This window comes from Hippopotamus amphibius, chromosome 7 (assembly GCF_030028045.1).
Source record: "Hippopotamus amphibius kiboko isolate mHipAmp2 chromosome 7, mHipAmp2.hap2, whole genome shotgun sequence".
In the NCBI taxonomy this organism is placed as follows: domain Eukaryota; kingdom Metazoa; phylum Chordata; class Mammalia; order Artiodactyla; family Hippopotamidae; genus Hippopotamus; species Hippopotamus amphibius.
In genome coordinates, this window is record NC_080192.1 from 137,810,369 (window position 1) to 137,831,368 (window position 21,000).

General features: G+C 34.6%; 1 protein-coding gene across 2 annotated transcripts in view; it reads left to right on the forward strand.

Annotated features, from left to right (window-relative positions):
- Positions 1–21,000, forward strand: part of NBAS (NBAS subunit of NRZ tethering complex) — a 320,076-nt gene that overhangs the window by 100,851 nt on the left and 198,225 nt on the right. For both annotated transcript variants that reach the window (XR_009054733.1, XM_057742162.1), the window contains exon 22: positions 19,502–19,585. Coding sequence is in view for 1 of the 2 variants with exons in the window: in XM_057742162.1 (XP_057598145.1) it covers positions 19,502–19,585 (84 nt within the window). In the remaining variant the exon portion in view is untranslated. The remainder of the gene's footprint in view (positions 1–19,501; positions 19,586–21,000) is intronic.

The window sequence follows — 21,000 nt, forward strand, 5'->3', positions numbered from 1 at the left end:
TGATGGATGCAGTGATGGTTAATGACTGTTGGATGAATGAATGGTAGTTATATGAAGAAATTTGGAAAATACAAGGGGTTGATGTAGCAAAGTAAGTAAAATTTATTTATGCAGAAGCATTATTTTTGAAACAATCTGAAAAGGAAACCTGTCTGACTTTTCATACTGCAAGCAAGGAGATATATTAGTTGTGGTCTACAGTCTTCAGAGTGAATATATATATACTTTTAGTGTATTCGTGGATCATATTTTTGGTGTTGTATACTTTTGACTCTGTGTTAAGCATGGGGACCATTAGGACCATTTGGCCTTGATATACTTTTTATTTTATTTAAAAATTTCTTTAAAATTGTAAAATACATACACAATTTACCATCTTAACCATTTTTCAGTGTGCAGTTCAGTAGTGTTAAGTACATTCACATTGCTGTGCACCCAATTTTCAGAACCTGTTTTATCTTGGGGAACAACCTCTGTACCTATTAAATGACAACTCCCCATTTTCCTCTCTCCCCAGCCCCTGGCAATCACCAGTTTACTTTCTGTTTTACACATTTGGCTATACAGTATTTGTCTTTTTGTGACTGGCATAATGTATTCAAGGCATAATACACTTTTAGTAAAATTAATATCACAATTAAGTAAGATTTGGATTGGCTGACCACGTTTGGGCCATGTTTCTATTTATGCTGTAAAACTATTTCTTAAATAGTAAAGGACGAAGATGAGTTCTAGTTCAGGACAGGATGTTACATCATCATTGTTGCCTGACTCCTGTGGAGAGCTGTTTCTTCATCTTTTGGTGATAAAGAGAGCATCCAAATGAAGGGAACTTCTAATATCGCTTCTCATACTTTGTTTGATAAATCTTGGATTTGAATAGCCAAATATGGAGACTTTTTCTAGTACTGTAACATAAAATTTATGTCATAAAAGCAGAACATCAATATGCATTTTATTAAAATTTTCAGCAGGACAAACTTGATCTAGGTCAAATTAATTTACCTTATAACTTAAATCATGTAAATCAAATAAAGAATTTACCTTTAAAAAGGTTTGATGACATTATTCCCATTCTTCACAACTGAAAGGTAGATAGGAGTTTACTTTTTCCTACACATCGAGTTTCAAATTAGTGGTGTTTTGATATTTTACATTAGTTTGTGATTTTTTTCAGAGATGAAATAATTTGAACTTTTTCATTGAAGTCAAATTTGACTCTAGGCAGCTTTTGATTCAGAAGGTAAATTAGCGTTTGGTTGATTTTTTTTGTTTCTTTTTTTTCCTTGAAAGGCAACAGAAAAGAGTACCAGAATAGAATCACTTACTGTTAGATTAGATTCATAGTTTTAAGGATATTCTGGAAATTTTTCTTCCATAAGAAGCATATTACTGTAATGTTTCTTGCAAAGTGGATGTTGATTTTTGAATTTTAACTTTTTTTTCAGTGAGATTTATAATTAATCATAAGTACATGTGAAACTGATTTAAAAATTGAAGCATTTCTCAATTGTTTTATATTATTTCATTTTCATTGAAAGAACAGTTTAAAGAAGGTAAATGATTCTCATAAAATTGTGTTTTTTCAATAAAAATTTAGGGAATACTTATGCACCATGTAAAGGCATTATATTAGATTAAATAGATGGATAGATATGCGTCAGATGTGGTCCCAGTCCACAGATAAATTAGAGTCTGGTAGGGAGGATTGGACAGGTTAGGTATAGATATAACTACCATAAAATTAAAATCTGTGTCATAGGAGGAGTATAGATAGCTTTAGAGATGGGAGAGATTACTTTCTGTTACAAAGGAGATAAATCAGGAAAGCCTTCTTGGCAGAGGTAAAGTTTGATCTAGGCCTTGAAGGTTGAATGTTTTTTTTTTTTTAATTTTTTTTTTATAATTTTATTTATTTATTGGCTGCTTGGGTCTTCGTTGCTGCACGTGGGCTTTCTCTAGTTGCTGCGAGCGAGGGCTACTTTCATTGCGGTGCGCAGGCTCCTCATTGTAGTGGCTTCTCTTGTTGTGGAGCACGGGCCCCAGGCGCGTGGCCTTCAATAGTTGCAGCACATGGGCTCAGCAGTTGCGGCTCACGGGCTCTAGAGCACAGGCTCAATAGTCGTGGCGCACGGGCCTAGTTGCTCCGTGGCATGTGGAATCTTCCCAGGGCAGGGCTCGAACCCGTGTCCCCTGCATTGGCAGGCGGATTCCTCACCACTGCGCCACCTAGGAAGTCCCGTTGAATGTTTTTGATGTTGGGAAGTTTGAATAGGAAAGAGTCATCTGAACAAATATTTAACTTGAAGTTGTTTCACCTACTTAGTCCTCACATATTGTTTAGTCACAGAGTACAAAAGATGTTCCCAAGTAACTTGTTAATTGAAAATGAATGAGTGCAGAGGTTTCCTGTAAACAATTATGACTCTCTTTTTACGTAGCCCAGTCCTGACCATAAAGATTTCCTTTTTCTTCCCTGAAAAGTTTAAAAAGCACTTTTTATTGGGCATTCTATTTCCACCATGTTTTTTTTGTTGTTGTTGTAATGAAATATCACCTAAACTATAGCCTGGATGATGAAGTAATTATGGGAAGATGGGGCATTGCATTCATTTTTTTGATTCTCAAGAGAAACATAAAAGTGTTTATTTTCCCTTTAAAATTGATTAGTTACCTAATCAAAATTCAATTCCCACATGTGCAGGTTATTTCTGAACTGCTATGAGCAAAGAACAATAAATTGGTTTATATTCTAGGCTTGAAATAAGTATGTGGCTTTCTGCGGTGACTGTCAATAGAGAAGTGTACAGGCAGCACACTATGGAATGGGGTGTGCTGGCAGTTTCTGAATCCAAGAATAATCTGGTGGTTGCATCAGAAGGAAAGGCCTAAGAGCCTCCCCTGTCTGGGAGCAGGGTCTGGGGCTGGCAGTGGGAGAATTGGTTTGTGTGTTTCCTGGCACTGTGGGCATCTTAGATCTTGACTTGCTTAGTCCTTGTCTTTCTATTAACTTAAAGCAACAAAATAGATTTAGGGCAATTTTATTGATTATGAAGATAGAAACATTTTTTTAGAGTAATTTTTATGGACCTTGGAAAGTATGTTGGAATTTATGTATTTGATACTCTGGGAGGTACTAAAGAAATGCAGATGTAATGATTTATTAATTTATTTCCTCTTATATTTGACAAACATTTCATGATTATGAAACTTTTAAAAAAGTTTGCAAATGAATTTTATGATTCATATACAGTTCTCATAGCATGTCTGTGAGATAAAGCAGAAAATTTATCTTTCCTTCTGGGGAAAAATTTGAGAGGCATTAGGGAAGAAATATATCCTGAAATTAAAAAAAAAAATTCTAAATGAATTATTATTTTAGTGTATATATAGCTATTGTCAAATGTTTTTAGCATGGCTTAATATAAAGTTTATGATTTTTTTCTTCCAGTTTTATTGTGATATAATTGATGTATCAGTTTAAGGTATACAGCATGATGTATGTAGGGTTTATAACTTTATATGAAATTAAAAAATCTTTGAGAAGGTACTGTTTTTTATTTGAACGAATGCATTCGCCTAAAAATCTGTTACTAGATTCAGCATTACTTAGTGATACCAAATGATACTCTTTTCATGGAGATGAGATTTTTCTTTCATTATTCATTTTCTTCCAAACTTTAAATACCTGGACCAGTCATCTAAGAACATGGGATCTTTAAGTAGATTGTAACATCTTCGGAATAGTTGAATTACCATTCGGGAAATAGTCCCTGTAATTCTTTTTGATCACACAATGTCTTTTCCCGTCAAGATTTCATTAATATGTAAATACTTGCCCATAACAGCAATGAATCTCTTTATCACATATATTTAATTATCATATAAATAACTCCATAATGCACTTTTCCAATTTCTGATATAGGCCTTCCTGTTTAAATATTGTATTTGTAATAAGTAAAAGCCTATTAAGAATCACATTGATATTTTGTAGACAAAGCATATGCATTATTTAAAGAAATTTTTTGACCTCAGTGTGTACCATTTTTTAATCCTAAAAGTTTAGATACTATATGTAATAACTGTGAAAAAAATCCATGATATATATATATATATAAAGTTGGGATCACATGCATGGTATTGACACATATTTGATGTGGAGAAGTGATAGTATGGTACACTGGAAGGAGCAGAGGCTTTCAGTCAGAAACATGGGGTGTGTCCTGCTCCTGAACTTGCTAGCTGTGTTACTTTTGGGAAGTCACTTAGCTTCTCTGAACTTTAGTTTTGTCAAGTATGAAATGGGGAAATTGTAGAGGTATTGTGATGGTTTAGTACCCTAAGAGATACCTAGCACAGTTCTTAGCATATAACTGGCATTCAGTATACAGCAGTCGTTGTATTAATAGCAGATATGGCTATAGCAGCAGCAGCAGCCGCAGCAGTTTTTGGTACATGTGGATGGGAATGTCATAATAGATATATTTTAGTTTCAAGTGCATTAAGTAGGCTTGTAAAAGACTGATGAATAAAAAAAAATGCAAAATTATAACAGGGAATATTCCTCCTTGATGACACCAATGCTTTGATTTCTTATCTGGGATGGTGCCCCTTTTCTGGTATTAGGTACCTGAAATTCAAGATTATTAATCAAAAAGTTGAGCATTGTTTCAAACGAAGTTAAAGTTTTAAATTTCACTTTTTATTGACTTGTAGATATAGGAAAATCAACAAATCATAAATAGGCAATTTCATAAACTCTAATAAAGTGAACAGGATTAAGAAGCAGACATAACCAGTGTATCCCTGTGTGCTCCCCTTTTACCCTCTTCTGGTCACCTCAACCAAGAGAAGCACTACCATGACTTGTAACATGGCAGTTTAGTTTTGTCTGTTAAACATGTGGAGTGGTTTATGAGGACTGTTTTACCTAAACTCTGGAAAAGCATAAAGAACTTTTCTTCTTAACAGAGATCAGATTTCTGATGTTCTTTAGAGTAAATGCCTCTCTTATTTTTCTAATGCTGGATGTACAATGGTATTTTGGTTTTTTATATTTAAAGTGTGTTTGTTATAGAGAGCATATAGTTGAATCTTGCTATTTTATCTGGCCGTCTCTGCCTTTTCATTGGCGTGCTTAGACCATCTACAGGCAGATCATTTACAGACAGACCTTGTTTTATTGCACTTTGCTTTATTGTCCTTCACAGATATTGCATCTTTTACGTATCGAAGGTTTGTGGCAACCCTGTATCAAGCAAGTCTATCAGTGCCCTTTTTTCCAGCAGCATTTGCTCACTTTGTCTCTGTATCACATTTTGGTAATTTCTGCAGTATTTCAAACTTTTTCATTATTATATTTGTTATATGATCTGTGATCACTGGTCTTTGATGGTACTGCTGCAAAAAAGGTTATGACTTGCTGAAGGCTCTAATGATGGTTAACATTTTTTAGCAGGAAAGTGTCTTAAAATTAAGGTACGTACATTATTTTTCTAGACAATGCTATTGCAAAGTTATTAGACTACACTACAGTGTAGAAATAACTTTTATTTGTTTATGGGAAACCAAAACATTCACGTGACATGCTTTGTTGTGATATTGTTTTATTTTCTCTGGATGCTTTTGAGATTTTCTTTATAACTAGTTTGAAGCTATTTGGTTATGATGTACCTTGATGTGGTTTTCTTCATGTTTATTCTGATTGTTGCTTACTGACTTTCTTGGATCTACTGTGCTAAATTTAGGAAATTCATGCCTATTATTTCTTTAGGTATTTTTCCTCTTCCTCCTTCCATCCCCAATATGCATACTCTTTTCTGGGACTCTGCTCACCTGCATGTTAGCCACTTGATTCTGTCTCACAGTTCACTTTCTTCAGTCTTTTCTCCTCTGTGTTTCATTTTTGATAGTTCCTGTTATTATGTCTTTATAAATTTACTAATCTTTTCTGTTGCAGTGTCTGTTTTTAATGATATTCATCTTAGCTACTGAATTTTTTATTCCTAGGAGTTAGATTTTGGTCTTTTTATTTGCTGTGACTCTTCTTATCATGTTATTGGTGTTTCTTGGAAATTGATTATTCTCCTGGTTATGGGCCATAATTTTCTTACTTTTTGCATACCTGGTATTTGTTATTGGATGCCAGACATTTAGGTTTGTTCACCTCACTGGTAGAACTCCCGTCTCAGTTGTTCTGGAATGTGCTTTGTCCTTTCCTAGGTTCTGTGGTTTATTCAGCCGCATCTCTGAGTTTCACTAGCTACCTTACTGTGTATACTAGACAGTTTCTGTGTGCAGTTGATTAAATAGGTTTATGAATTTGTAATGGGGTAAATTAATCTGTATGCAGTTTCTTAATCTGAGAATTATAGAACGTGATCTGGCAATGTAGGTATAGAGGTATTTATTTGATATTGTTTTCTTCCTTGTAGATAATTTTCCAGGGTCAATTCCCTGATCACTTTCTTAAAAAAAATGAAACTCATTACCTTCAAATTCTCCAATGTTTTGCTTTCTTTCTCTTCCTACAATCTCTGATTTAACTTTGAAACTCATCAGCAGTAGAGATGTGTGAGAATAACTTGCACTGCAGACACCTACACCATTCCCAATCACAGCCTGTGGAATTGACACCAGAGCCTCTCCCTCTTCATTTCTGGGGTTTTCATTTCTTCGATTGTGATTATTGTTGGTCTGCAGTGTAATTTGGCCCAGACTTAGAAGACTCATGATGAAAAGAGTGTAAACAGCCTTGTACAGCAGTATCTCAGAGCAAACAGTCTTTTATGCCTCTTTGTTTATTGAAAGCTTAGGACATTCCACATTTGTTTGTGCTTGTTTATGCTCCTACACACAGGCCAGGAGTCACCTGTGGTCTACCGTATTGCGATGTTGCTTATGGCATGGCTATAAGATAGGGAGTTGTACAGTCCATTTTAGAAACTTTAAATCAGAAATGTTTGAATAAATCTCAGGTACATTATCAAAATCTTTAGTTAGAGGGAAAGCATATTGCTCTTGAGATGTAAATACCCCTGTGGTTTTGGGGTGGTTTTTGTTTTTTTCATTTATTCAGATTTATCCATCCATCCTTCAGTCTGTCCATTATCCATCCATCCATTAAATATTTAGTGAGGTTTAAATGCGTGCCAAGTATTGAACTAAAGGTATAAAAATGACTAAAGCTTTAAAGGAGCTTATAGTTTAGTAAAGGAGCAAGACAAATAATTGTAATTCAGTGCACCAACAGCAGTAACAGAAATACACGTAGGGTTTAGTAATATGGAAGAAAGTCTGGTAAGCTGCTTGGTCTGGGAACAGAAGAGAAGGTTTCAGTTTTTTCCTTTAATGAACACTACATTGATTGACACAGTTAAAGATAACATTATAAATATGCATGCCATGAATTATACTACTTTTCTATCCATTTAGATGAGGATAATGTGCTATATTTTTTATTTTTCTTTTTACATATCTTATATCCACATTTTTTTCTTCTTATTGCCATTGTACAACTTGGTTTCTGAAGTATACAATTTTCTTCCTTTGAAGTTTTTCAAAAGTTAGAGTCACACAGTGCTTCCTTTCGTGAAGAAGTCTTCTAATTAGTTATTTGATTGAATCATTTTTCTGAGATCCTTCTATAAGTTAGGTACTGAGGGTATAAAGTGCTCTTACTCTGAAGACATGTATACAGATAATTACAGTAGCAGTGAGATAAATGCTGAAAGAGCTACAGTCTTAGCTATGTAGTCTTCCTCTTAATCCACTTTTATATCTTTCACTTATTGTTCATTTATATCTTGACTAAATCTTATATTTCCAGTTCTTAAGAGTTTTCTTGTTATTTGTTTTTGAGAGCTCTGCTTTTAGAATTAAGAGAATATCAGTGGATCTGTTTCTATTGATCATTGAATCATTTATTCATTTAGTAAGTCAGTGGTGCTTTTTGAGCTCATAGAGTTTACTTACCTGCAAATTTATAATCATAAATGAGGATTAAATGAAATAATTCATTTCTATAAATTTAGTTAAAATGATTATATATTATTGCTATGCATGTAACACTGCTAGGAGTTGTGGTAGATGCAAAAGAGTATTTATAAGAAAGAAATATTTACTTTTAGTGGGGATACAAAATCTGTACTAGGAGATTGAAGAACTCCACGAAAACTTGAGACAAATGTACCACCTTATGTATATTTTCAATAAGATTACATAGGAGTAAATGCCGGATGAATTGTCCAGTTATTAGTAGTGAGAATTTAGAACAGGAAGAAAGCAATCTGGCCTGGAATGGTCATAGAAACATCTGAGAGAAGCAGGAATTTGAGCTGGAAGAGATGGGGTTCCGATAAGTAGGATATTACAGTGTCTGAGAGCAAAAGCTCTGGAATCAGGCTGCTTGGGTTCTAATTCCAGGTGCAGCATTTTAGTTTTGTGACTTTGGATGAGTTACTCAACGTTTCTGTGCCTGTATCTCCTTTACTGTAAAATGGGAGAGGATATTGTCTCTCTCTCAGGATTACTGAATTTGTGTGTGTGTGTCTAATAGTTCAGAACTGTATGGTTGTTCTCACACATTGTAAGCATTCTATAGGTGTCAGCTATAGGCTGGGCAAAGTTGGATAGCTTTATAGATAGTGTGTGAAATGTCCAGTCAGTGCAAGTCTGTAAGAAGGAATATGCAGGGATTTTGAAGGGTGACAATGAGGCAATCAATCTTTCTGTGGCTTGGGATCTAGGTGGGCATTATTTGTGCTGTTTTATTTGATAATACAAATAAAAAGGAGATTAAAAAATTCTTTTCCTCTCTAATCCTTTTGTTCAAACTCTGTTAGCACTACAACCTTATATAGGGTCAGGGTTTATAATGTACACTGATATAATTCATTAACATTTTGGTATATTTCATTAATTTTATAGTTGATAAATTCAGTTGTCAGATACTTTTATCTTTATTGTGGGTCTTGTTGTCATGCTCTCTTGTTGTCTTGAAGTAACATGAAATAAGGGCCTTACTGTTATTCTCTCTACTGGTTCTGGATCAGTCTAAGTAGCACAGAACTCAGAGTGAAATGGGTTGGATTTCTCTCCTGTTATTGGTACATCCCTTTTGATAGTTGTGGACGTGTAGTTTTGGGCCTCCCCAGTGTGAGGATAGTCCTCATCGATTCTTATTTGACTCTTAGACCTCAGATCTTTCAGTATCATTGCATTTAATATATGTTCTCCCTCATCGAATGAAACACTGGCAACCTCAAATCTAAAGGTTTGTTGATTACTATAAATGAAAGTTGTAATTCACAAATTTTAAGTTGCCCATATTTTTTGTTTAATGGAAGTATAGTTGGTTTACAATGTGTTAATTTCAGGTTTATAGCAAAGTGATCCAGTTATACACACACACAGACACACACAGACACACACACACACGCACACACACACACGGTTGGCCAAAAAGTTCATTTGGGTTTCTTACGTAAGATGGTACGGAAAAACCTGAGTGAACGTTTTGGCCAACACAGTATATATGTATGTGTGTGCATATATATGTTCTTTTTCACTTTCTTTTTCCTTATAGGTTATTACAAAATATTGGGTATAGTTCCCTGTGCTATACAGCAGGTCCTTGTTGGCTATCTGTTTTATGTATAGTAGTATGTATATGTTAATTCCAAACTTCTAATTTATCCTCCCCCCACTTTCTTCTTCGGTAACCATAATTTTGTTTTCTCTGTCTGTGGGTCTATTTCTGTTTTGTAAATAAGTTTATTTGTATCATTATCATCCACATATAAGCAATAGCATATGGTATTTATCCTTGTCTTTACTTAGTATGACAATCTCTAGGTTTCATCCGTGTTGCTGCAAATCACATTATATTTCATTCTTTTCTATGGCCGAGTAATATTCCATTATATATATATACCACATCTCTATCCATTCATCTGTTGATGGACATTTAGGTTGCATCCTTGTCTTGGTTATTGTAAATAGTGCTGCAGTGAACATTGGGATGAGTGTATATTTACGACTTACAGTTTTCTCCAAATATATGGCCATGAGTGGGATTGCTAGATCATATGGTAGTTCTATTTTTAGATTTTTAAGGCACCTCCATACTGTTCTCCATAGTGGGTGTACCAACTTACCTTCCCACCAACAGTGTAGGAGTGTTCCTATTTTTCCGCATCCTCTCCAGCATTTATTATTTGTAGACTTCTTGATGGTGGCCATTCTAACTGGAGTGAGGTGATACCTCATTGTTGTTTTTTTTTTTAAATAAATTTTATTTATTTATTTATTTATTGACTGTGTTGGGTCTTCGTTGCTGCACGCGAGCTTTCTCTAGTTGCGGCAAGAGGGGGCTACTCTTTGTTGTGGTGCCTGGGCTCCTCATTGCTGTGGCTTCTCCTGTTGCGGAGCACGGGCTTTAGGCGCGTGGGCTTCAGTAGTTGCAGCCCATGGGCTCAATAGTTGTGGCTCATGGGCTCTGAAGCGCAGGCTCAACAGTTGGGGTACATGGGCTTAGTTGCCCTGTAGCATGTGGTATCTTCCTGGAGCAGGGATTGAACCTGTGTCCCCTGCATTGGCAGGCAGATTCTTAACCACTGCGCCACCTAGGAGGCCCCTCGTTGTTTTGATTTGCATTTCTCTAATAATTAGTGATGTTGAGCATTTTTTCATGTGCCTGTTGGCCATCTGTGTGTCTTCTTTAGAGAAATGCTATTTAGATCTTCTGCCCATTTTTTTATTTTTTTATTTTTTTGTGTGTGGATATTGAGCTATATGAGCTCTTTTTGTATTTTGGAAATTAATCCCTTATTGGTGGCACCATTTGCAAATATTTTCTCCCATTCTGTAGGTTGTCTTTTTGTTTTCTTCATGGTTTTCTTTGCTGTGCAAAAGCTTTTGAGTTTAATTAGATCCCATTTAAAAATTTTTGTTTTTATTTCCATTGCTGTAGGAGATGGATCCAAAAAAATATTGCTGTGATTTATGTCAAAAAGTGTTCTGCCTATGTTTTCCTCTAGGAGTTTTATAGTATCTGGTCTTATATTTAGGTCTGTATTTAATTTTGAATTTATTTTTGCATATGGTGTTAGAAGATGTCCTAATTTCATTCTTTCACATGTAGCAGTCCAATTTTCCCAGCACCACTTATTGAAGAGACTGATTTTCCTCCAGTGTATACTTCTGTCTCCTTTATTGTAGATTAATTGACCATAGTTGCATGGGTTTATTTTTGGAGACCATATTTTCTGTATGTGCAATATTATAAATATGAAAGTCATCAAAAAAAAATAAAAATGAGAACATATGCATTTATACATATTTTTATGTGTATAACACCGAATGTGGAATGAAAAATTATTATTATTAAATTATTAAATTATTATTATTTTTAAAATATTATTTTCTTGTTTAATGCAATGATGGATTTTAGAGAATTTAAATGGTATTTTTACTGAGTTAGCAAGACCAGATCTTTATTCAAATGATTCTTTGATGGTGATAATGAAACAATATAACCTATAAGGAAATTAAAAAAAATTGGTTGATTTAAAATATTGTATTAGTTTCAGGTATATAACATAGTGATTCAGTGTTTTTATAGATTATACTCCACTTAAAGTTATTATAAGATATTGGCTATCTTCACTGTGCTGTACAATATATCTATGTATCTTGTTTATTTTATAAATAGTAGTTTGTACCTTTTAATCTCCCCTACCCCATCTTGCCTCCAAAAAAGTTCAAAAAAATATTGCTAAGATTTATGTAAAAGAGTGTTCTACCTATGTTTTCTCCTAAGAGTTTTATGGTTTCCAGTCTTACATTTAGGTCTTCAGTCACATTTTGCATTTTCCTTTGTATATGGTGTGAGAAAATGTTCTAATTTTACTCTTTTATATGTAGCTGTCCAGTTTTCTGAGCACCACTTATTGAAGAGGCTGTCTTCTCCCCATTGTATATTCTTGCCTCCTTTGTTGAAGACTAATTGACCATATGTGTGTGGGCATGTTTCTGGACTCTCTGTTCTGTTCTATTAATCTGTGTGTCTGGTTTTGTACCAGTGCCATACTGTTTTGATTACTGTAGCTTTATAGTATAGTTTGAAGTCAGGGAGCGTGATATCTCCAACTGTGTTCTTTTTTTCCCAAGATTGCTTTGGTTATTCAAGGTCCTTTTTGGCTCCATATCAATTTTAGGATTATTTGTACTAGTTCTGTGAAAAATGTCATGGGTATTTTGATAGGAATTGCATTAAATCTGTAGATTGCTTTGGATAACATGGACATTTAAAAAATATTAATTTTTCTAATACATAACCATGGGATACCTTTCCATTTCTTTGTGTCATCTTCAATTTCCTTCATCATTGTTTTATAGTTTTCAGAATGGACATCTTTCACTTCCTTGATTAAGTTTATTACCAGGTGTTTATTCTTTCTAATGTGATGTTACACAGGATTGTTTTCTTGCTTTCTCTTATAGTTCATTATTAGCGTATAGAAGAGTAACATATTTCTCTACATTAATTTTGTATCCTACAACTTTACTGAATTCATTAACTAGTTCTAATAGTTTTTTGGTGGAGACTTTAGGCTTTTCTATATGTAGTATCATGTCATCTGTCAATAGCGGCAGTTTTACTTCTTCCCTTCCATTTTGGATGCCTTTTATTTCTTGTCTGGATCATCTGTCCATTGATGTAGTGGGGTGTTAAATTCCCTTACTATTATTGTATTGTTGTCAATTTCTCCCTTTATGTCTGTTAATACTTGCTTGATATATTTAGGTGCTCTTATGTTAGGTGCATATACGTTTACATGTCCTCTTCTTGGGTTGACCCTTGTCTCATTATGTGGTGCCCCATTATGTGGTGCCCTTCTTTGTCTTTTTGTTATAGACTTCATTTTAAAGTCTACTTTGATAAGAGTTTGCTACTCCAGCTTTCCTTTTATTTCCATTTACATGGAATATCTTTTTCCATTCTTTTACTTTCAGTCTGTGTGTGTCTTTAGTTCTGAAGTTCTCTGCCAGGCAACATATTGGTAGGTCTATTTTTTTTAATCCAGCCAGTTACCCTATATCTTTTTTGTTTAACCATTTAAAAAAATGAAGTATTGTTAATTTATAATCTTGTGTTAGTTTCAGGTGTGCAGCAAAATGATTGTTTTATATATATGTGTGTGTGTGTGTGTATATATATATTTTTTCTTTTTCAGATTCTTTTCCATTATAGCTTACTACCACATATTGGATATAGAGCCTGTCCTATACAGTAGATCCTTGTCATTTTACCCTATATCTTTTGATTGGAACATTTAGTTCATTGACAATTAGAGTGATTATTGATATACCCTTATTGCCATTTTGTCATTTGTTTTCTGGTTTGTTTTTGTGTTTTTTTCCTGTTCTTTCCATCTTTTAGTCTATTCCCTGTAGTGTTATAATTGTGTTCCTTTCTTTCTAGATTTTGTGCATCTACTGTAGGTTTTCTGTTTGTAGTTACCATGGGGTTCATATATGTTGACCTATAGCTATATCTGCTTCTTTCAACTGGTAGTCATTTAAGTTCAAACACATTCTGAAAGATCTACATTTTTAAATCCTCCCTCCATGATTTGTGCTTTTGAAGTCATATTTTATATCTCAGTTTCTAAGTAAGTCAGTCCTGCTCATGAGTTTCAGAACAGCTAAGAAGACTCATTTTCCTGGTGTTGAACCACAGAGCTGGGTTGTCTAATAAGTGTCTCAAATCCCTTATTCCCCAGGGAGGATTCCTGACTCTGTGATGTCCCCTTCCACTTCGGTGTCCCCTCCTAGGGGCACATGTTCCAACCTGATCTCTTCTCCCTTCCTCCATGTGAGTCTTTTTTTATAGCCTTGGTTGTGGAAGAGACTTTTTGCTAGCCTCCTGGTTGTTTTCAGTGAGAGTTGCTCCACGTGTAGAAGTATTTTTGACGAGTTTGTTATGGCAGGTGAGCTCAGCATCTTATTTCTCTGCCATTTTGATCTCCCCTATCATAAAAATTATTACATAAATGTTTTGTTTGCTTTTTAAAAAATGTTAGTCATTTTAGCTTATTCTTGTTTAAGTATAGGCTGTGAAAATAGGTTTGAAAATGCCTTTTTTATTTCCTAGTAGATTTCCTTGTAGCAAGGATAGGTATTCTTCATTTTTCTGAGGGCCTTTATTAAAATCAGAGTCATTTGTTCAAGGGGCAGGTGATAGTGGTAATGGTGTGGGGGCCAGTTTTCATATCATTTATGTGACTATTCATTCTTTGCCCCTTATTTTGTTGACATTAAATACCTATGTGAATAGCATCCTTTCTCCGTTATTTACAACTAACTTTTCTGGAAATTTCTTCAGTGATTCTCCATTGGAGTTTGTGGCTTTCCCTTAAACTTTAATGATTTTACAGCTAGTTCCTCTCAGAAATAATTAAATCATCCTTTGCTCATGGTTACATGTTTATTTTCAAACTTGATTGTAAGCATTTGGGAGAGATATGATGCCTTGTGGAAACTGCTACTTATTGCTACCTTAAAAATCAGTTCCTCAAATTTTCTCGTTACTATTTATTGCATTGGCCAGGTGCCTTATACCCATTATGATGTCAGCAGAGTTTATTGCCATTGTTAGGCATTTGTAAATATAATCATCAATATGATTATTAATATGGTGTTACTATTTATCATAAATTAGGTCTTGAAATGTCAGTGAGTCGCATATATCCTGTGGTGGTGTTAATATTGATGCTTTTTATGATGGATGAACTCTTACTACGTACAAGGTACTGTTGTAAAGGCTTTGTATGTTCTAATTTGATCCTCCCCAAATTCAGATTCTTATTATACCCATTTCACTAATGAGGAAATTGAAGCACAGGCAGATTGAAAGCTTGACCAAGATTACATGGTTGTGCAGGGTGGCATCATAGTTCTAACACAGAGGTTAGACTTCTAAGTGCATGCTCGAATTATTCTGGATTAGAATTCAAGGTAACATTGCTCTAGTCTCATCTTCCTTTTGGGCACATGATATTACAGTATTTACTAAATAGATGAGCCAGCTGGATCCCAGAGATTAAGTTAGTGGTGGAAGAGAATTCAGGTCCTAGTGTGGTGGGTTTTTTTTACTCGTTTCTCTTTTATACATTGCTAACATCTGAGAATGCTGGTAAGTTTCAGGATATCTTATTAGCCTAGTCTATATTTTCTAAGTCACTTATTAATGAAATTGGTCTAGAGGAGAACTCTGATGCTTTTAAATTGTTTTTTTTCCAAGTTGGTGTTCTGAGTGATAACTAGCTTTTTAATTGGTATCCCATTGAGTTTCTGATCAAGTTTGACTTGTTCAGTGATGGTAATCACATGTAGTTACATGTGTAGGCCCAAATTATTATTATTATTTGTCCTTTCTTTTCCAGAACATTTTTTTCTATGCTAAATAATAGAAATAAATATAACTTCACATCTTAAAACCAGTGCATGAAAGGTGGCAATTAGTAGTAGTACACTGTCTGTTTAGCCTTTTGTTTCCAAGGCATAGAATACGAATAAAGGAACTTTTTCTAAGTTTATTTCTGATAAAATTTCTTTGAAATAAAACATTTATATTTAGTGTGAGAAATAATTGGTGAGAGAATAGTGGTGCATAATAGAACTTGTTATAGTTATTCCTTTCCTGCTGACAGATAAATGTTACTTTCAGTTGAAACCAGCAAAGCTTATTGTTTGGAATAAAACAATGAGCAGGGCTCTAATATAAAGAATCCGAAAATTAAGCAAAAGCAGCCATTATTTTGTAAGGAGAGAATTTAAGTTTACCATGTACTTCCTTGTTTTTTAGTGGGGATGATGTATTTAAATTCTAAGTCTTCCCTAGCCAAGTGGAAACAACAGAAGAAAAAGATGAAATAAAGCGTATGTAAATGTTATCTTGTGTTTATAGAACTTTAGAGTCAAAATGTAAGTTTTGCAACTAATCAAACTTTCTACAGTTCTTTAGAAGGAGCAGTTGTGTTTTCTAGGTTTCTTTGAACCACATTTTCACCTAGGCCACTTAGCGATTAATTTACATGGCTAATATTTTTGTTGTGAACAGAGTTACTAAAAAAGTTCTCCTCTGAATTTTATTAAGCATTCTGTCATTCCATTTACCTTATGAAAGAATAAGGAGCTAAAATTTGGGCATTTTAAAGGTGGTAATGATAGAACTAATCAATTATTTTGAAGTGTAAAGAATGGTCAGGTTTAGGGAAATGCATATTCTGAAGTCTTTTTTTCCCTCCATAAGTGTAACATGTTAAATAATCTAGATTGTGTATTTATACCATCACCAATATAGTTTGCCCTTTCATCAGGATAATTATATCAGGAAAGTATCCTTGTTATCACTCTCAGATCTACAGATTCCATATAAATATACCTCTGATGTATCTCTATAACCCCTTTTATTGATTCCTATTTTGAATTTTTGTGATACTCGTGAGATCACTCTAAATACAAATCTTTGTTGTGCTGTCAATTAATTAATTCAGTTGACACATTACTTTAGAGTCTGCTAAGTGTCAGGCACTATTTTAGGTTTGAGGATATGGCAATAGACAAAACAAACAAAAATTCTGCCCTTAGGGAATTTATATTCTGACTGGGGAAGAGGTCCTGTCTGTTTCTGAAATGCTGTCATTTTATTCATGATAAAGAACTTATGGTGTTTTTATAGCAAGCATTTTAAACTCCTAAGATTTGTTTGAAGAAAATTTGATTTGTAGAAGCATCCTGGAAGGAAAGCAAAGAGCAAAAAGGGTTTTTTGTTTGATTGTTGGTTTGTTTCTAATGTAAGTGTTGGCGATCAGACCTAAGATGAAGCCATATTTCGTAGAAGTTAGTTTCATGATCACTAGATCACTAGGACTAGTGATCTGCTGGTGTGGAGATTGGTTTTATATCTCAATTTAAATGTGCCTTTTAAATATGCATGTAAAAGGTCCTTGTTAGGTTCTCTGAATTAAAATTTGGGAAGGTTCGTATCGCCCTCTGCCTGCTGTGCACAATCTAACTGGTGCCTCTGTCTAATCTGGTGGCCATCTACTAGCTAGGAGGGTGAGCTTTGCATTCTGTCAAGTTGTGTTTAAATCCTTGGCTCTGTCATTTATTGACTTTATGAGGAGGGGCAAGTTAACTTGGGCCTCAGTTTTCTCATTATAATATGAGAAAGATAATATCACCTATGTTAGGTAGGACTAAATTAGGTATTGTATCTTAAAAGCATTTCACCTGTCTGGTCTGTAGTGAGAGAGTAATAAATATTAAAGATTATGCTGTTGCTGATCATTCCTGATATATTACTACTAGCATTCTTATCATTATATCAGTGGTGATCAGCACATTTAGAAACATGTAGAAACATTTAGTTGTGCTGTACCTTGAAAATGCAGCAAAAAATGCTTCATTAACCTAGGACTCTTTAGGCCTACTTTTTGGAGTGAATCTCGGAGCAGAACTTGTCCTTAATGTGTGTTTTGATAAAAATAGGCATGTTTTCTTACCCATTTCTGTTTATTGAAGCTTGACAAAGTTTTACAATTTTCTAGTCCTTAAAAACCAAATAAATGTTATTTTGCTGGAGTCCCACACCATTACTAATCATTTTAGTAATAATCCTTGTATCTAATATGTACTTTGTATAGAAAATACAAATCTCAACTTGTGATACATTTTTCTCAATTTTTTGGAAAACATTTTGTGTAGCTTATGGAACCGTGTCTGCTTTAATTAGACAAGGCAGTAGTGGTTTGCTATGTTAATTTTTCTTCTGTTCCTCAGCTCATTGCTACAGTTTTTTCTTATGTTGGAAGAGTGAGCACTATTATCATCATTGTATCCAAATGTTATCTTTTTTACTTTTCATTTCAGTAATCTGTCATAAAATAATTACTGATGGGGAAGAAAATAAAATAGCTTTTTACTCAATGACAAATGAAATAGTGGCATCCATTGTAAATAATCATCTATATGATTCTGAAATTTAAAAACGTGAACTCACATGCCTTCAAAAATGAATGGTACATAGTTTGCTAGGACATTACATGCTAGCTTAAAAGTGGGTAAAATACTGTGTTTTGAAAACATGATATAATAAATTTCTTATTGCGAATATCTAATGGGGACCTTTGACTTTGGATAATTTGCATCAATAATAATAACAACTTCAAAGGGGATGGTGTTGATAGATGAACCAGCCCTGCTCATTTCCAGATGTTTTTGGCTTCTCTCTTCCTTATAACCCCTCAGTGGTCTCCTGCTCCTTTTTACGTGAAGACAAATCTCTTTACCTACAAAATTTCCAAATGCTTATGAAGTATTTTTTGTGCAAGGCATGTTTCCTAACTTAGTAAGATAAGAAGTTGCAAAACATAACCTCATAATATACAAAAGTGCAATCCTTTCTCTGGGGCTATGATAAATTTTAGGAAAGCAGTATGTTGATACTCAAGTATGAGATCAGATGTTTTATTGAACTATAAAAATAAGGCAATTGAAAGTTGTTTTTTGAATTTTTGTCTTCATTCCAATTCAGGATGTTTCCATTGTTTTCATGGATTTACAGAATATTGGAGCTAAAGGTACTTTAGAGGTAATGTTTGAAGTGCTGCACTTTAGAAAGTCACGTGCCAAAGAATGCAGCGCTGGTTAGAAGGCAGATGGGTTTATGTTTCCCTTCTCTCCTGGGTCGTAGCACATTGCTCTGCTGTGTTAGTTAATATTTTTACCTCACTCTTCCTTTTTAATTTATTCTTAATTCCATCCAATCAGGACTTGTCTTTGCCTCTTAGATTCTCCTTCTGTCATTTGTTAGTGATATTTTTAACCTGCAGAATAATTTCTTCACTATGGCTATTACGTGTCCTCTAGGTTGAAGCTATCCAATATAGTAGCCACCAGCCACATGTGGCTATTTAAATTTTAAATAAAATTAATTAAAATTCAATAATATTAAAGATTTCTTTCTTAGTGTGTCACACTTCAAGTGGTTCATAGGGGTTACTATATTGGATTGCACATTTAAAGAACATTTCTGTGATCACAGGAAGTTAGATTATAAGCTTTTTGAGGGCAAGGGACCATTTATATCAGCATTAAGAATATAAAATATGGCTTTTGATAAATATTTTAGAATGTGTGAGTGAAGACCTGTCCATATCATCCTTTAGTTTCTTGCCAAATTTTTTGTTTTGAATTTTCCTTTTCTTTTTTGAACCATTTTATGATCAAAGAGAAATCAGCCATTTGGTATTTTTTATTTACTTATTGTATATGATATGTATCATGTACCACTTAAGATACCATCAACAGGAATCTTGGAGGTTTAAGATTATGGAGATACTTTTGTATCATGTTCCTTGTGTAACCAGCCATTGAGGTAATATGTATTTTAAATGCTTATGCTTTTTTTTTTTTTTTTTTTAATTTTAAGTTATGATGGTGACTCCTTGATGATCATTCCTTGGCATGAACGTAAACACCGAGATAAAGATTGGTGTGAGGAGCTGGAGTGCAGGTAAGAGTGAGCCAGCGGGAGGGCTCTTCATTTCTTTATGGGATGGATGAACAGAAGGCTCTGTGCAGGTGGTGTGTGGTGGATGGTCATTTATTTGATGGTGGGCCCTGCTTAAGAGTTTGAAGAAAGTTTTTTTAAGAAACTTGACTTTACTCAAGGTATGTTAAAAAATTTTTTTAATGGAAAAATATTAAATGCTACAAAGGAATTATTCTGTAAGTGGTCCTTATATAACAACTCTCGTCATTTTAAGGTATTACTTTTCACTCTTTCACATATACAGGTATATTTTTCATAGTCGTTATTATGCTATGCATGCAGTTTTGTCCTTGGTACAGTTTTAATTTTCACTTTTATAAGACTTAACCATGGAGACCCACAGAACATGGAGACATCAGGTCCTGCAGAAGGGGTTGGGGGATGAGGTGTGGGGCTGAAAGTCCATATGAGGAGCATTTGAATTCCTTTATCCACCACTCCTCAAAGTCAGGTAAATGCTCTTTGCTTGTTTTATGTTGATACGAGTCATCTTATGCTTTTGGATTTTTTAAAACTATGTGTATGAACTGTCTGTCTGATAAATGATAAATAAAAGCCCTAACCAATAATGTGATCATTGCAAGTGAAATTTGGTCGCTTTCTTCATGTTCGCACTAATGTTGGCAGTTTCCCTTCATTTTGTATCTTTTACTTTTGATATTACCTGAGGATATTGTGAATTCAGTATTGATCTTTTTTTTTAAATTTTACTTTTTATTTTATTTACTTATTTAGGCTTTGTTGGGTCTTCGTTGCTGCATGCGGACTTTCTTTAGTTGCAGCGAGCCGGGGCCACTCTTCATTGCAGTGCGCAGGCTTCTCATTGTCGTGGCTTCTCTTGTTGTGGAGCACGGGCTCTAGGCACTCAGGCTTCAGTAGTTGCAGCACACAGGCTGAATAGTTATATCTTGTGGGCTCTGGAGCGCAGGCTCAGTAGTTGTGGTGCACGGGCTTAGTTGCTCTGAGACATGTGGGACCTTCCTAGACCAGGGATCGAACCTGTGTCTGCTGCATTGGCAGGCAGCGGGTTCTTAACCACTGGACCACCAGGGAAATCCCCAGTTTTGATCTCATTGCATGTGAAATGCCTGAGAAACATCTAAGAGCAAATAGAAGGAAGATTTTGGAGTTTTCAAGTGAAGTCTGGGTTAGGGGTAAAAATATGGTGGTCAGTTTATATTGTTGAGTTGAAGGGGAGACCTAGAGAGATCATAGTGAGAAGACAGGAGAGCTGGAGAATTTGGAAGAGCTAGTATTTAATGGTCGGCTGGAGGAGGAGGGGATATTCTAGCAAAGATGACTGAAAAGGAGCAGCCAGGAAGATGGGACACATGTGGCTTGGCATATGGCACGATGGTGTGGCACGCCAGAACGAA